The sequence below is a fragment of the Heteronotia binoei genome, chromosome 2 (assembly GCF_032191835.1).
Source record: "Heteronotia binoei isolate CCM8104 ecotype False Entrance Well chromosome 2, APGP_CSIRO_Hbin_v1, whole genome shotgun sequence".
In the NCBI taxonomy this organism is placed as follows: domain Eukaryota; kingdom Metazoa; phylum Chordata; class Lepidosauria; order Squamata; family Gekkonidae; genus Heteronotia; species Heteronotia binoei.
In genome coordinates this window covers 152,440,210-152,457,816 of record NC_083224.1, presented here as the reverse complement: position 1 = coordinate 152,457,816, position 17,607 = coordinate 152,440,210, and the positions used below count along the sequence as shown (strand labels likewise).

The following is a 17,607-nucleotide window of genomic DNA, read 5'->3' as shown; positions in this document are numbered from 1 at the left end:
TGAGGCCTTAAGTGCATATTATACATGGGTACTGATGACCAGGATGGCACGCACTGGCCCCACCTCCCACATTTATACAGTCAGCTAAATGCCTGCCATGAGTCCTGTGTATAAATGCATGCACCTAGGTTTTTCTGTGCACTTGGAAAACTGCAAAACAGTGCTATGGATTATACAGAACAGAACACATGCATAAGCTACAAACATGGCTCATTGCAAGTATTTGGCTAAATATGCAGACATCTGTATGCCAATCTCAATTCCACTCCCCTGTACCTGTAACTATGTGTTTGTAATTGAAATAGTCTGCATATGATTAATGTTGCATAAAGTCGACAAGTACTGGACAAGAAAAAAAATAGGAGTGGGATGCTGTTTTGTAGCAGTTATATTGAGCTATGCCATCCTCTGTCATCTTGCTGGTACTGTGTCTGTAAATATGGATTGGCACAGAAAATACCATCTACCTGATCCTTGATTGTGGATTCCTGCTCCTCCCCCCTACATTATTTGGAAACTCCATGCTCAGAGGCTACTATATCACAAGTTTAAAAACAGGAGTACAAAATAGCTATATTCCACTTTAGTGTTGGTTAATAACTTTATTTTCATTGTTTGATGTGCTGTCAAACAGTGGTTCCAAAAACAAGGGTGGACCTCCAGTTTCTACAATGGATGGCCAATGGTGCCATAAGAGCATGCATTTGTGATAAGGTATATGCAGTCAGAAGCAGAAGGGCCCATGTTCCTGGCTTTAGTATAAATTCATGCCTGTGCTCTTGACTGACTCAGCTTCTGCTGCTGCTTGTTTGCTCAGTAAACGGGAGGGAAAATCACCCCATGGCACAATGGACCGCGTGTATAATGTTTGTACCACAGTGGCACTGATAACTGAACTGGAGGCAAAAGATTTTTTCCCCTCTTCAAAAAGATTTTTAAAAAATCAATATGAGGCTTTTGTTTTTCAACCAAGACACAAGCTGGCAACTTGGGGATGGAAGGAAGAGATGGTAGAGGCAAATGAGGCTGCTTTGTCAGGCTCATAATTGAAGCTTAATGCTGTTATGTTTCTCATTATCTTCCTGAGGCAGCATTTTGAAAACACCTCATAAATCAAGCTGGTTTGGACCGGCTTTTAGCTAGCAGACCTAAGGAGCTTGAAAATGAGATGCTGTTTGGAATTATTTTAAACCTTGTATCAGGGCAATGAGGGAAGGTTCTTTTTGACATCTAAAGACACAGGTTCCCATTTAATGGGTCTGGTTTTGTTTGAACCCACTTTTGCCATTTGTATTATGCCTTACCTTATAAGCATGTTTGCCACATATGTACATGTAAGTGTTACCACATGTACAGGAAGTGTTTGAAGTGGAATATACTAAAGCTGTGGGTCTCAAACTTTGTAAAGTGTGGCCCACTTTGAAAATGACTACTTTTCGGGACTCTGGTAAAGTAACTCCATGCTGTTTTCCCCTTCCCCAACTTAAAAGGCAAGACTCACAGCTAAGCACTGAACAAGTTTTGATCCAGTGGAGGATTTCCACAAATGCAAGAAGATTTTTGCTGATTCCTCCATCTATAGACTGCTGACCCCTCATGCTTTTTGAGGGGAGTCAGAGGAGCAGATTATCGGGGGCATTTGGAGCTGCAGCAGGGAAGCGGGACTGTGTAAGTCCTAGTCTGTTGGAAGCTTAATTTTTTATATTTAGTATTTCTAACATATTGCAGTGTTGAGCAACAGGCACTAACCTGGGCAAACCTCTCATCAAGTCTTGGAAGCTAAGCAAGGTCAGCCCTGGTTACTATCGATTTTTGTGGTTCAAGCTTGCTTTGCAGAAGCAGGCAGTGCAAACCATCTCTGTTTAGGCTTGCCAAACCCCAGGTCCCAGCGGGGGTTCTTCCGCTTTCCCTGGCTCCTTCCCACCCCCAGTCAGCTGGCCGGCGGGGGGAAGCCCCGCCCCCAGAGGATCATGTGTCTTTCTACCTCTGGAGGTTTCAGGCTCCGGTTGAACGGCTTCCTCTTGGGATGGTGTGTCTGTGTTACTTTGAAGAAGTTGGCAGCAACTCGTGAGTAGAGAGGCCAATCCCTCACTTCAGAGTCACCAGAAATGGGGGGGGGGAGGGAGGGAAACGTCTGCTGAGCACTTCATTATTCCCTATGTGGAGATCGATTCTCATAGGGTATACTGGGGAATTGATCTGGCGGTTTCGGGGGCTCTAGGGAAGCTGTTTTTTGAGGTAGAGGCACCACATTTTCAGTAAAGTATCTAGTGCCTCTTCTCAAAGTACCCCCCAAGTTTCAAAACGATTGGAGTAGGGGGTCCAATTTTATGAGCCCCAGAAGAAGGTGCCCCTATCCTTCATTATTTCCTATGGAATGAAGACATTTAAAAAGGTGTGCTGTCCCTTTAAATGTGATGGCCAGAACTCCCTTGGAGTTCAATTATGCTTGTCACACCCTTGTTCCTGGCTCTGCCCCAATGTCTCCTGGCTCCACCCCCAAAGTCCCCAGATATTTCTTGAATTGGACTTGGCAACCCTATCTCTGTTTGTCTCTTGCCTTGGAAGCCCCCTGAGGAATCATAAATTGGCTGCCAATGACAGCACATTCCACCATCACTGAGCAACAGGCAGTCTGTATTTCATTAGCCAATCTACGGTGTCTGCCAAAGGCTGATCTTTTGGGGTGGACAGTTAAACAGTGAATTAGTATCTTTACTGGCAACTGGCAATTAATGAATATTTTCTCCTTGAATTAATATGAAAAGGGTAATGGGGGGACAGAAATTAATTGCACAATCCATTGGTTTCTGCACAAGTGGCTTTTCCAGTGTAAAGAAACTTTTGGCAGCTGCCTTATGGTGAGATTTCCATGTGCATTGTAACTCTGAGGATAATTTTTGGTTCATGTATGTTCAGAATTCTTAACAAAATCAAGACACCTAGTCACAGGATAATCCATCCATGGCATACACTCTGCCTTCTGCTAGCAGGAACATAAGCACACACGTGGCATGACAAACAGTCGGATATACTGGTTTGGTTTCCAGAGTAGGACCCAGGTGATGTGGTTTTACATCTCTGTCCTGCCGTGAAATTCTTTGGATAACCTTGAGGCAGTTATACACACCTGAGCATTCACTGTGGCAGCTCTCATCTTGTGAATGCAGAGGTCAGGAAGGCTCCCACACTTGGATTGCTTCACAGGATGTGTAAAACAGAATTGTTCAGGAGAGTAGTGGGGTTGTAGTTTAAATTGTCTGTGGAAATATTAAGGAGTTCTCTTCAGAACCACCCCCCCCGGCATTGTTTACAGTATACTGTTTTATTCATTCTTCTTTAACCATGTAATCCAATTTTATTGCCTTGCTTATTATATGTATTCTACTGCTCTTTACTGCATTCTTTCTATAATTATGTCATTTGCCTTGAATCCCAATGAAATAAGCAAATAATTAAATAACCTGCCTCATAGGGGGTTGCCAATAAAATGGGAGAGGAGAGGACTGTGTGTACTGCTCTGGGCAACTCAGAGGAAGGTTGGATGGAAATATGATAGTGATTGCAGAAAAATTAGTGGGGTGGGGGATTGCTTGTGTGAACTTATCCATAAAATGGAAGAATTTATCTGGAGAGGTGAAAGAATAAAAAATATAGCCTTTGAAAGGGTGCTGCTTTTGATGTGCTGTTCTTAATCATTTTTATTCTGTTGGATTCTGAAATTTCTTTTATACATCGCCGTGAGCATTTTCAATGGAAAGGATTTTTTTAATTAACAGCTTTTAAGTGTAACTGTAAGAAGCATCATTTCTCACTGTATGAGTGTTAGTTGTAAGAAAGATATATTTTCACGGTATCTTTATCATGTCCGATTAAAAGCTTAAGAAAAATCGATGAAGATAGATAGATAGATAGATAGATAGATAGATAGATAGATAGATAGATAGATAGATAGATAGATAGATAGAGACGAGTCAGTAATGTAAAATTCTGTTACCAAGGAGTGGCATATGTAAGTGTGTCTGCAAACTGCAATGAAAGATTTGTTCTAAAATTAGAATTTTTTTAAAGCCATAGATGCATAAAATATTTTACTGAAATAACACAGACTGGGAGAAGTCAAGTACAATTAAGTGTTCGTACAGGAGTTTCCGTCCATCCTGGGCTGAGTGGTAGCAATATTGAAAAGGTCCAAGAGAAGTGAACTGGGAGGTGATGCTAAAACCAGGGTGCTGGAGGTGTGTGCTGGGGGTGGATGGGAGGAAGCACTCCGGCTGTGTAATTGCAGTCTTTCCAGAGCATGCTGCTGAGCTCTTTTCCTCCCTTCCCTCCTGCTCTCGCAAGCCTGAAATCTTCTGAATAATTCATAGAGTACAAGCACCAAATTTTCTCCGGCTGATGTACATCGTGTGCTCTTTAGAGCACTAGAAGAAGCCCTGAGTTTTCAGATGAGGTGTTTAGTGCTCTTGAGGCTGTTCATCACCCGTTATTTGCCCAGGTAACCATCCTTTCTTCTCTCTCATCTGCTTGCTTGCTTCTCTTTGGGCACTAGATGCTCTTGCCTATCTTGTGAACTTGATTCCGACCATGGACATCTGTCAAATTGCGTTCTCCATATGCTGCTGGCACTATCTTCTGTTTGCCTGGCTTTCTAACGCTCGCCTGAGATCACGATGGCTGCATCCTCTCAACTATGCCTGCTCTCGTTTCACGTTCTGAAGAAGTGCCATATATTTTTGGCAACAACTGACTTCAAGATTCAGCATATACTAACGTGAGGGGGAAAGTTTTATTGCCTGTCTTAAGATATTGCTGTCTCTGTTCTCAGCATGCTTTGAATCTTTCCCATTATCTGCGTTTGCCCTTGTTGGGTTATGCATGGTGCACATATATATCTTGACTTCTTCATGACTCGGCTTAACCACCTCCAGTGATGAGATTCGTCTAGAGGTAGAGGTGCAAAAGCACTGGATTTATGCTCTACGGCATGCTCAACTCCTCTTCCTCCTGGAGCTCAAGCTCTTTGCATCTGCTGCTTTGTGAAGAAGACTCCCTTAGCTCCAGGATCTCTTTGTCTCTTCTGTATGTACTTCTGGCTATCTGTGGCACTTTATCCAACATCACAGTCATTTATCTGGTCTTTACCTTCAGGAAGCTGCGCACCACAAGCAATGCTTTCATTGTGAATGGCTGCATTGCTGATCTATGTGTGTGTGGACTTTGGATGCCACAGGAAGCGGTGCAAGGGTTGCTACCTCCAGGCTCTGTTACGGCTCACTCAGAAGGGTACCACTTGCTCCGAGTTGGGCTTGTAGGCCTGGGACTCATTGTCTCACTGCTTTCTCACCTCTTGGTGGCCCTCAACCGATACGTCCTCATCACCAAGCCTCCAATCACATACCAGGCTCTTTACCAGCAGAAGCACACCGCCTGGATGATCGGCCTGTCATGGGGGTGTGCCCTGCTCCTCGCCTTCATCCCATCCGGACTGCAAACATGGCACCATGACCATCAGGGGTCCAGAATCACTACTAGTGGAAACAGCTCCAATTACACAGGCCTGATGGTCGCCCTAGCTCTACTAAGCCAGACGGTTGTGCAGCTGCACTGCTACATGGGGATTGTAAGGAGGGTGCGAGGCAGTGTCAAACGGGTCAGTGTCCTCAACTTCCATCTGCTTCAGCAGCTACCCTTCCCAGCTGCATCACAAGTGCCACGCCGAACACAGCGGCGCTTGAGCAGCATCTCTGTGCTGCTTCTCTGCCTTGTGTTTCTCCTGGCTACCCAGCCCCTGGTGTGGGTCAGCCTTCTAGGCTTTTTCTTCCAGCCCATTCCTCGGGGAATACAGCTAGCCAGCTGGCTACTCATTTGCTCCCTGTCTGCCTTCAATCCGCTGCTGTATACATGGAAGAATGAGGAATTCCGACGCTGCATGCGTTTAGTTCTACCTGGAGGAGAAACTGCAGTGGTGGCAGCAGATACTCTGCCCCTCCCTACAGTCTCTCTTCCACCTCAGGAACCATCTCAGCAGGGCACAAAGATGAAGAGCATGGGCAGCTTGGTACTTCAGTGACCCAACCTGGGGAAACTTGTGCATGTTAAGAGAAAAGGTGCTGAGAGACATTTGGAATGCCTCTGACTGGGAGTGACTCACTAAAATGCTCTCTATAGCTCCCTGAAGAGAGACATCAATTGCTGCCATAGCAACACTTGTCAGCTTAAAATTTATATATATATAAATTTTGTATCAAATCAGTTTTCTACTTAATGGAATTTTACAGTGGTTTAATATTGTCAAGCTGAAAGCACATTATATACCTCAATTTGCCTGTCAGTGTCTTAACTTTTGTCTGAAATTCTGCATTCCTTTCTGGCTCACAGAAGTGCCAATAGAGACCAACTTGTAAGGGTAGGACTGCTGCAGCTCAGTAGTAGAGGGCATGGTTGGTATGTGTAAGGTCCAAAAGGCTGGGAAGACCCTCTACCTGAGACCTTGAAAAGTTGCTGCAATTCAGAGCCAAGTTAAGTTCCTCTCCATTTGTTTCTTTCTCTGTTTCTGTTTATTATATAATGAATTATGGAGTCTAGGCGTGGAAATCATTTAGTAATATTTCTCTGAGGTGCATAGGAAGTGTGGGTTCTTCAGAATACCAACAGTAATCTAACTTTCAAATTGTCTGTGTGCAGTCATAGCAGGTTAGGAATTTAAGGTATCGTCTAGCAGCAAAATAGTTATCGTTATGATGGACCAGTAACAACAGCACAAAGGGAAGTTGAGAAAACTAAACACAGTGCCATGGATAATGTGTTGTGGTTGATCCAGTGGGGATATGGGTTCACATCCATGCGTGTCCTTACACCAGCTGCTGTCTTTCACTCTTTCACCTCACAGGCTTGTTGTGAGGAGAAAGTTGACTAATTCTCATGTTGGCTACTTTGAATGGAATACAAAAGAGATGATGATCGTAGATATAATAATTCCCTAATGGTGATGGCCAAATGGAGCACTCCCATTGGCTGATGGGTACACTCAACAAACCATTGGTCCATTACGCATAACTCACCACCTCTGGGTTCCCACTGGCTGACTCCAGTTACTTTTTGGGCTCAGGCTCTGAATTCTAAAATTGTGTACGTTTGACACAGGTTGGGGACTTCAGGCCCACAGTGTAATGTATGAAGAGCCCATATACATATTACAATACTGTCTTTGCATTTTCATGTATCCTCAAGTTCATTAATGGTGCTTTGAAACTAGGAGTTGATAAAATGCAAAAGCAACCAGCCCTCCCCCCCCCCCCAGAAAGTTATCCTCAGTTGGTCAGTTGGTGGCATGAGAAATCTGCAGTTTTTAAAGACCTGCTCTAAGTGATGCAAGATCAGAGACTGATGCACTTGGCTTTTGGTGTTCACAGCCTACTGGCCAGGCAGCTGAGCCATGAATGCAAGCTGGAACATCAAAAACTCTTAAAACTAAGATGAACACAGTAGGTGGAGAAGAACTCAGCATAATTTTTGTATCCCAGAGTAGCTTGTAAATGGGTTTTGCTTTGTGTTTTATCCATGTTTCGTGTCAGGAAGGAATGTTCTCTTGATTAAAGCTGGCTAATAACTTTGGCAGTTTTCTGTTTTCCTCACGGTTTATTTTTTTGAGTTAACTAGAACCTTATAGCCTATGATGGAAATTGACAGATTTATTGATAAAGGCATTATAAATCACAGCTCTCTTTGAACTGTGTTTAAATGTACAATAAAAATGCTTTTTAAAAACTCAATGCATTTAAAGAAATAAAATGTTAGTGTGGATTTTCTATGTAATGTCCCATCTCTGCCTCAGGACCCTTTGTTCTGTAGCTATGACGCCTATACTGTAGGTAGCACTGTCAATTTCTCATATAGCTTTTGTGGTAAACTGGGCCTGTGTCAGTTGGCAGGCCCTGGCTCTGCCTACCCCTTCCTGGTATGCTGACCTAAAGGGGCCATTACACTCCACTGCCTCTGGGTATTGCTGCCACCACTGTACCTGTCTTAGGGTCTGGTTAGGTGGGGCAGTCTCCTAACCCCCTTCCTGTGTCACTAGGAACCCACATTGGGGCTTCTCAGGGATCTTTGGGGCTCCCCTGGAGAGTTGGCAACCTGCTATTTTGCCACCTCCAGGAATTCCCTGATTCTCTCCTAGTATTTCCAAGTAGTTGGGGAGAACTATGTGGTAAAGAGGGACTCGATCTCTTAACATGCAAAATATTTTTTTAAAGATTATTTTTATATACAGGCATATTATAAGAGAATAGAAGAATCATATCAAAACAAGCAAAAACGCTTTCTCTCCCTGTTTAAACTCACACCTAACTGGATGGTATATAGGGCAAACATCTGACTTACAGTTGCACAGATGGTCATTCATACTCTCCAAGATGGCCACTCACTCTGGCCCAGGAGCAGAGTTCTATCTGCTTCCTTCTGCAAGCTCCAACCAATGAACTGCCTTGAACTGAACTGTTCCCACCCAAAAACACTAATATAAATTGCAGTATTCCCCCCTCCTGCAGCATTGTGGAACAGACCTATGATGGACTTCCTGCTCTCTCTAGCTGCACTCAGACTACTGGTAATACTCAGGAGGGGAGGGGAGGGGAGGGGAGGGGGGAATGAGGAGACTAGGCGAAGGCCTGCTTCAAGTTTGACAGTTTCTCCCCACCCATCTCACAGGCAAACACAAATAAAATGGTGTTCCTCCACAGCCTTGAAAACACATTGCTGCAAATTTCAGATCAATAAATTATTGACTGGAGAATAGAATGGCTGCTGAAAACACAGAGGCTGACCAGCCTAAATCTAAATTATTGGGGGGATGTGGGTTTCTAAGGAATAGAGGTTTACAACATTATGCATGAGATGGAGAAAGTAGAGAAAGAAGTCCTTTTCTCCCTTTCTCACAATACAAGAACTCATGGGCATTCAATGAAATTGCTGAGCAGTCAGGTTAAAACGGATAAAAGGAAGTACTTCTTCACCCAAAGGGTGATTAACATGTGGAATTCACTGCCACAGGAGGCGGTGGCGGCTACAAACATAGCCAGCTTCAAGATGGGATTGGATAAAAATATGGAGCAGAGGTCCATCAGTGGCTATTAGCCACAGTGTGTGTGTGTGTGTGTGTTGGCCACTGTGTGATACAGTGTGTTGGACTGGATGGGCCACTGGCCTGATCCAACATGGCTTCTCTTATGTTCTTAAGGAATAGGTCTGGCATGGACTAGATCAAGGGTTGCCAATCTCTAGGTGGGGCCTGGAGATTTCTCCTAATTTCAGTGGATCTACATATGACGGAGATCAATTCCCCTGGAGAAAGCAGCTGCTTTGGAGGGTAGGTTTGACAGCATTATAACCTGTGCAGGTCCTTCACTCCAAACCCAGCCCTTCCCATTCTTCATTTCCCAAATCTCAAGGAATTTCCCAACTAGAAGTTAGCAATCCTACATAGACCCAAAAAGCCATGGGATCTTTTGATTCCATGAATAAACCTTTAAATAACTGGGGTGAACTGTTCTTTAAAGGTACAGATTTATTAACTATCTATAAGTGAATATGTTTTGTCTTCCTTAATCTGGAATTTTCCAGCCTGCATGAATGTTGCCCTCCCCCATAATGCAGAGGCTGGTAACAGCTGAGAGTGGGAAAGCTGCGAAATTAAGCTGGGAAGAGAGGGCATGCCACAAGGTAGTGCAAAACAGCGTTCTGCTGTGCTTTTCATTATTTGTGCTTCTGGAGGAGAGATGCTGAAGGTAATAGCCACCTCCCCCTAACCATTAAAGGCGAGTTTGAAAAGTTCAGTCTTACAGGCCCTGTGGAACTGTGGCAGGTCCCACAGGGCCCTGATGTTTTCAGGGAGGGCATTCCACAAAGTGGGGGCTGTTACCAAGAATGCTCTGGCTCTAGTGCTGGTCAATTGAGCTTCTTTCGGTCCAGGGATCTTGAGAAGATTTTGAGACCCTGAACGTAGTGCTCTCTGGGGAAAGGCGTATGGGGGAAGGTGGTCCCAAAGGTAGACAGGTTCTAGGCCATATAGGGCCTTAAAGGTTATAACCAGCACCTTGAAGCGAATCCGGAACGCCACAGGCAACCAACATAATGCTTTCAGCACAGGTTGAATGTGCTCCTGTACAGGTAGCTCCATTAACAACCTGGCTGCTACGTTTTGCACCAGTTGCAGCCTCCAATGTTGAGTCAAGGGCGGCCCCATGTAGACGGTATTACAGTAGTCTATTCTCGAGGTGACCATTGCATGGATCACTGTTGCCAAGTCATCGCACTCCAGGTATGGAGCCAACTGCCTTATCTGCCTAAGATGGTAGAATGCGGATTTGGCAGTGGCTGCTACCTGGGCCTCCATTGTCAGCGAAGGCTCCAGGAGCACCCCCAAGCTCTTGACCTTTGATGCTGGTGCTAATAGCATTCCATCAAAGGCCGGCAAGGCCACTTCGACTCGGGCACAGGACCTCTGTCTTCGCTGGGTTCAATTTCAGTCAACTCTGCCAAAGCCATTTCACTACAGCTTGCAATGCCAGGTCCAGATCTTCCAGGGCGCAGCTGGACTGGCCCCCCAACAATAGATAGAGCTGGGTGTCATCTGCATACTGGTGACAACCCAGCCCATATCTCTGGACAATCTGGGCAAGGGGGAGCATGTAGATGTTAAACAACATCGGGGAGAGGACTGCCCCCTGAGGGACCCCACATACAAGAGGATGCCTCTGGGACAACTGCTCCCCTATAGCCACCCTTTGTCCCCAGCCTTGGCGAAAGGAGGTAAGCCACTGAAGGGCAGACCCCTGAATCCCCAGGTCAGCGAGGCGGTGGGACAGAAGCTGGTGGTCGACTGTGTCAAACGCAGCTGACAGATCTAACAACAACAGCACTACCGAGCTGCCCTGATTCAGATGTCTCAAGAGATCATCCATGAGGGCAACCGGTACCATCTCCGTCCCATGGCCTGGCCGGAAGCTGGACTGAAATGGGTCTAAGATGCAAGCGTCATCCAAGAATCCCTGTAACTGCCACTGCCCTCTCAATGACTTTACCCAGAAAGGGCAAGTTTGACTCCTTAGGTGTGAGTTTCCCATAGCGCTCCCCACCCCATGCACATGCAAATCAGAAGTGCTTGTTTTGGGCTTCAAATACACGCTCTTGTTTGCTATTTCATGGTGAGGTGCTAAAAAAAAATCAGGTGCATTTGTATATACCTGGTGAGGAATACCATGTGTACCATGCTCTGCAAACGTTAGCCCTGAAAGTGCTTATCTAAAGTCTTTCTGTCCTCTCTTTTTTTTTTCAAAAAAAAAATGTTCTTTGGAGTTGAGGTATATAGTATTTTCATTTCATTTTATCTATAGGCAATACCAAATATCTTATAAAGGCTTCTTTGTTTGTCTATGAATTAAAAACAAAAAACAAAATAAGATCTAGCTAGCTTTAAAAATGGAAAGTTAGGCTATATAATATCAGCCTGTAACAGCACTGCCACATTGGAAGTAAACAATTCAGGGGAAGAGCATCTGTTCAGATATAGTGTAGGTGTGATAAAGCTTTCTCCTTCAGTAACTGTAAAATATGCATTTCCCGTTTTATTTAACAGACCCAGCTGTAGGAGGAACTGCTGCAACTAATGTAATCTCCATTTGATACAGATTTAATAACAGTAACAAGAAAGCAAAGCATTTTGTTCTGTTACTAAGGTTCAGTTCACACATTCATGTTCGGCATGGTGTTGGTTCTAGCATGTATTGGTGACCTGCATGTGTGAAAGAGACATTGCAGATAGAATTTTCATATCATCACCAAGCATCAGCTCAAACAAACTGCATTTCAATTAAACCAGTTCTCAAGTTGGGGGCTGGGGGATCAAGGGCCAAGCTGGATAATCAAGTATTTCACCATTGCATATGAACATGTCCTCGGTTTTTAGAGAATTTCACATATATTTTACTAATGGCTGGTTCACATAATCATTTCTGGGTGGAAGACGATACACATTTCTGGTTAATTTTTGATTGAATAAAACAGACCACTCAACTGGTCTACACGAGTCGAGTGGGGTTGGCAAAATCCATTCATAGTATTCCTTAAGCCTCCAGGATGCAGAAGCAAAGGTATTGGCCTTGTCCCAAAGTAGTAAGTTGTGTGGGTTAAGGATGACTGAAATCTTTATGACGGAGGTCATGCTGCATGGGCAGCCAAGTTGCTTGCAAGAGTAACAAAGACCCACTGTAACTCCAGAAAACCTGGCCCATTTAAGCTGCAATCCTAAAGGCACTGAATAACATGGGATTTACTTCTAAGCAGACCTGCTTGGCAAAAAGACAACCAAGGCAGAGGAAGAGGTTTGATAGACCCTCAGTGTGTTAATTTGTTGCTGTTGTTAATACACAAAAGCCTTATGCTTCACTTCGTGGAAACAAAATAGTTAGAACCTTAAAAATTCCACATTGACAGGCTTGGCAGGCTGTTTACATTCCTGTCCTATTGCTAACAAGATGGAGAGAAATGAATTGCATTTACATTTTGGCAGCCACATGTGAGAGAATAAATGCTGTTCTGTCAGGGGACACAGCAGGCTAGGGTCTACAGGTGCAGAAGAATGGAGTTGCAACCCAGCAGAACCAAACAAACTCAGTCTGAGGGTGGCAACTTACTTTTTTGAATGCTCCCAGGGCTTTTTTATTTTGTAGCAGGAACTCCTTTGCATATTGGACCACACACCCCTGATGTAGCCAATCTTCCAGGAGCTTACAGGGCTCTTAGTACAGGGCCTGCTGTAAGCTCCAGGATTGGCTACATCAGGGTTGTGTGGCCTAATATGCAAAGGAGTTCTTGCTACAAAAAACCCCCTGAATGCTCCACTATGTGGTGGAAAGTGCCCTGTAAACAGAAAAACAGAACAGCAGGCAAAGAGCTGTGCTAGAACCTAAACTCTGATGACTAGTTTTCTGCTTTTACTAGAAGGCTGGTTTGTCTTGGCTTACATGAAGCCCATCCAAAAGTATACCTTCTCACCTTTAGTCTTAAATAGGGCTGCCAAGCCCCCAGGCCAGGCAGGGTTTCCCCCGCCCTGGAGGTTCCCAACCCAGCGGCCCACATTGGGCTGGCAGGGGGAACTTCCCCTGACTTTGCTGGTGCAATGATGGCACCCGGAAGCAATGTCATCATGCCGGTGCCACTGCACACTGGCTACTCTAGCCATTTCCAGGAAAACTCTATGGTTTTCCAGGATGTTCTAGCAATTTGGGAGGGAAAACTCTATGATACAATAGGTGCAATAGGTATAATAGGCACCATAGAGTTTTAATCTCCCAGATTGCTAAAGCGTCTGGGGGAAACCATAGAGTTTTCCTGGAAACGCCTAGAGCGGCCGGAGCACAGTGCCACCAAGTGCGATGATGTCACTTCTGGGTGATGTCATCACACTGCACATGCATTGCGCATATGAAAAAAGTTGTCTGCCAGAGGCCACAGGGGACTTGACAACCCTAGTCTATCCACACCATCCTGCCATCTTTTGGAAGGTGGTGAGCAGGCCTTAAGTCAGAGGTCCCCAATGTGGTTTTTGGGCACATAGGGTTCCCAGGTGTCAGGTCTTTGGTGCCCCTCCCGGTCCCCCGGCGTCGCCGTTGCCCCACCCGGGCACTCTGGGGCGTTCCCCGGAGGTCTCAGAAACAGGGGGGTGGGCACTGGGTTACTTCACCGCAGGCCCCCGTTCCCTCCTGGCTGTGCTATGGCTCCTGTCCCTCTCTCTCGCGAGGCAGCCTCTTTGCGCATCAGCCAGCTCTCCTCAGCGACCTCCTCCCTCCCTCCTTTTATGCTTCCCGACCCATCCTCCCCCCTCCCAGGACCTGCCCCTCTCTGGCTCCTCCCCCCTTCAAAGCCCCAGACGCCCAGGAGAGGTGCCTCGGGGACGGGCTGACTGGGCGTGCCTCGGGCGTCCCAGCCCTCAGCGGCGTGCTGCAAGGGAGCGTCTCGTGCTGCGACGAGCTGAATGGCTCTCCCTCTTGCTCTCCGGCGTCTTGCCCCGGCCAGACCTCACGGACTCGAAGCCGGGCTCGCCGTCTGGGAGGCGTCGCTCGGGTGGCTGCTTTCGCCCCGTCAGTCGAGGTGAGGGGTGGGGCCTCCACAGGGGCTTGGAGAGGTGGGGGGGCTCTTGGGGCGATGCCGGGGGCTTGGAGCGGCTGGCAGGCGCCGGGGGGTCTCCTCCGCGCAGTCCCTGCCCGGGCTGGGCGGGACACCAGGTATGGCATAACAGCTGGCAGGAGACAGGGAGCAGAGAAAACTGTTGGCAACATGATGACATCACTTCCAGGGAGAACCAGGAAGTGACCAGTCCTCTCTGGGAATTGCCAGAATCTCTATAGCCATTTCCTAGAAAGAACAAAAATTACCCACCCCAGTGTTTTCCCTGGAACTGACATGCAATCAGGCTGAAGGCCCTTTTTTGTTTATTTTTCTTTTGTTTCTGCTCTGGGTGTTGAATGAAAACAGGAGCTGGTAATTCACCCACCTGGGCTTTGGCAACTGATTTCTAGAGATCAGTTGTAATTCTGGGAGATCTCCAGGTCCCTCCTCTTTGGAGCCCCTGCCTTAGACCCTGTGTGATAGATAGAGGGAACTTCCATGAATGATGATAGCAATTAGATGATGCCAGAGAAGAGGACTTTGTCTGGTGGCAAAAGGGTGACCTCCTCGATGGGAAAGACAAAACTAGACTTGTGAATTATTTTTTTCTCTTGTGAACTAAAGAGATCAGCTTTGTGCTAGTTATAGCACACAGGGTATTCCAGGAATTGTCCACAAGTGTGCTGAGTCAACTGTGGGGTTACCATCTCCAAGTTGAGAAATTCCTCGAGATTTTGAGGGGGGTCTAGGAAGGGCTGGGTTTGCAGAGGGGCCTCAGCCAGATATAATGTCATAGAGATGACCCTCCAGAGCAGAGGAGGACAGATTGCTTTCATCTGGAGATCAATTGTAATTCTGGGAGATCTCCAGATCGAGTACTGTTTGAAGGATGTCAGGTATTGTATAAGGAAGGGCGAGGAAGGTGTGTGAATGAAAAATAATGTTAGTTGACACTGGACAAACAGACAGCAGGTAAAACCAGTAATACAGTGGGTTGGATCCATTGATATATCAGCGGAAAGAAAAATGTTCTTAGCGTACCTCCACTTGTGTAAACAATAGCACCAGAGCTGAAGCAACACACAGTGTTTCAATGTAATTTTTAACAAAGTAACAATGTACATATGGAGCAACAAAGACTTCAAGTGGCAATTTACAAGGTTTTGTTTAGTTTTTGGAATTGTATCAGAAGAAATACCTTGCACTACATCTTATGCATGTGGAAAAGACAGTGTGAATAAAATCATTGTCATGTAACATTCTTCTGAATACCTTTGCAGACATCAGAGATGGAGGAAAGGTTGCTGAGAGGTGGAAGAGGTGTGGCCTCCATTGCAACTGAATTTGTGAACTGTTGTTCTTGGGAAATGGAGACGGCCATCACTGCCGTATCATACTTTTGAGCTTCTGGCCTCTGGATGGACTCTTGATCTGAACCAACCAGACAGTTGTTTTCTTAGGCTGTATGGCAATCAGGATAGTACCCTCCTTCCGTCTTTCTATTTGCTGTGAGGATTTTTATGGCTTATGCTAGTTTGTTGTTGGTTTTTTCTTCTAATTCTGGATTTAAATATATTGTAATGTTTAATTTTTATTATTTTTATTTCGTAGGTCACCATGGACAGCATCAAAATGATCTAAATAAATGAAAAATTGAATAGCCATAATAATAATAATCTTTAATTTGTAGCCCGCCCTTCCCGCCGAAACAGGCTCAGGGAGGCTCACATGTCATAACATAATATGCTACATTTCAACAGTTAAAACAAGATGTATACAAAACAATTTATACATCATAAATGCATATTATTATCTTACAATAAAACCAACTAATTAAAACCAACAGATTAGTTTGGTGCTAAAATCTCGGTGTTGTCCATCTTACAGTTGTTCCGTGGTGACGGCTTTCTTCTACAGTAAATTCCATAGTAGGCAAAAGCCAGCTGGAAGAGGGTAGTCTTGCAGGCCTTGCAAAACTGGGTAAGGCTCTGCAAGGCCCACACCTCCTCTGGCAGCTGGTTCCACCAGTGGAGAGCTGTAAACTAGAAGGTCCTTTCCCTGGTGACTTTCAGTTTGGCCTCCTTCGGCCCGGGCACTGCCAAAAGATTTTGAGAGCCCTCTAGGGAATGTATGAGAAGAAACAGTCCCTAAGGTAGGCAGGTCCTTGGCCATTTAGGGCTTTAAAGGTGATAATCAGTACCTTGTAACAAATCTGTACACTATTGGCAGCCAGTGCAGTTTCCGCAGCCTCGGTTGTATATGCTCCCACTTAGAGAGCCCCAACAGCAGCCTGGCTGCCATGTTCTGCACTAGCTGCAGTTTCTGGGTTTGGCACAGGGGCAGCCCCATATAGAGTGCATTACAATAGTCCAACCTCGAGGTGACCGTTGCATGGATCACTGTGGCCAGGTTGTAGCGCTCCAGGAAGGGAGCCAACTGCCTCGCCCACCAAAGATGAAAAAAGGCGGATTTAGCAGTGGCTGCTATCTGGGCCTCTATTGACAAGGCAGGCTCCACCCAAGCTCTTGACTTTGTGCACCATTTTCAATGGCGCACCATCAAAGGCTGGTAGGGAGATTTCCCTTCCCAGACCACCATGGCTCAGGCAAAGGACCTCTGTCTTCGCTGGATTCAACTTCAACCTACTCAGCCTGAGCCACCCTGCCACAGCTTGCAATGCCAGGTCCAAATTTTCTGGGACGGAGTCAGGCTGGCTGTCCATCAGTAGATAGATAGGAAGTAAAGCTAGATGACAGAGTTCTACAGGCAGATTCATGCATAGCAGGGACTGCTAAAATTAAGTGGTTTCAAATGCCTCTGGTATCTCATTCATCCTTGCTTTTTGAGGAACATTTAAAGCAGCTGGATCTCATCACTGCATCAAATGCAGAGAGCACATTCAGTGGCCTTAAAATTTGGTTTGGGAGCAGGCACAACTTCTCAAGGGGTATAATTAAGAGTTAATCAGCCACAATGTGGGAGGTCCTTAACTGGATCTCCCACGGGTTTTTAAGGACAAATAACATTTCTGGGAGCCCACTGATTCAGATTGGAGCCATGCTTAACTCATCAGTTGAACCCATATGTTTTGCCCAATGTTTTGCTATTTACCATTAAAGCCCCAGATGGAGATCTGTTAATTGATATGTCTATCTTTACTACAGAGCTCTCCAGTGGGATTTTTCTTGACATGCATTGTTGATGCATATGTAATTGTTTCTTAAGAGATATTTGCATGCAGCTGAAAACATCTGAGTTAAGAGACATGACTCTAATTTTTTGAAATTTCACTCCATACTGCCCCCTCATTTGGATGGGGAGGTATGTGTCTGTTCCAATGCTGATGTGTAAAGGTGAGCTGATGTTGGAGGATGGCCAAGAAACTCAAGTTTTAAAAGTCCATGGGATCCACCCTTGTGTGTTCTCTGGCCATCCCATTGC

At 45.5% G+C, this 17,607-nt stretch overlaps 2 protein-coding genes across 2 annotated transcripts in view; one reads left to right on the top strand and one right to left on the bottom strand.

The window, feature by feature from the left end:
- SLC30A7 (solute carrier family 30 member 7) overlaps window positions 1–7,428 on the bottom strand; it is a 190,813-nt gene extending 183,385 nt beyond the window's left edge. The window contains exon 1 of the mRNA XM_060232276.1: window positions 7,421–7,428. The gene's annotated coding sequence lies outside the window, so the exon portion shown is untranslated. The remainder of the gene's footprint in view (window positions 1–7,420) is intronic.
- GPR88 (G protein-coupled receptor 88) lies at window positions 4,254–6,552 on the top strand. The gene has a single exon (XM_060233344.1). The coding sequence runs from the start codon at window positions 4,976–4,978 to the stop codon at window positions 6,071–6,073; it is 1,098 nt and encodes a 365-aa protein (XP_060089327.1). The 5' UTR covers window positions 4,254–4,975; the 3' UTR covers window positions 6,074–6,552.
- Window positions 7,429–17,607: the final 10,179 nt, after the last annotated feature.

Excerpts from the sequence above, each read along its gene's own strand:
- GPR88 (XM_060233344.1), top strand. The coding sequence starts at position 4,976 with ATGCTCTACGGCATGCTCAACTCCTCTTCCTCCTGGAGCTCAAGCTCT.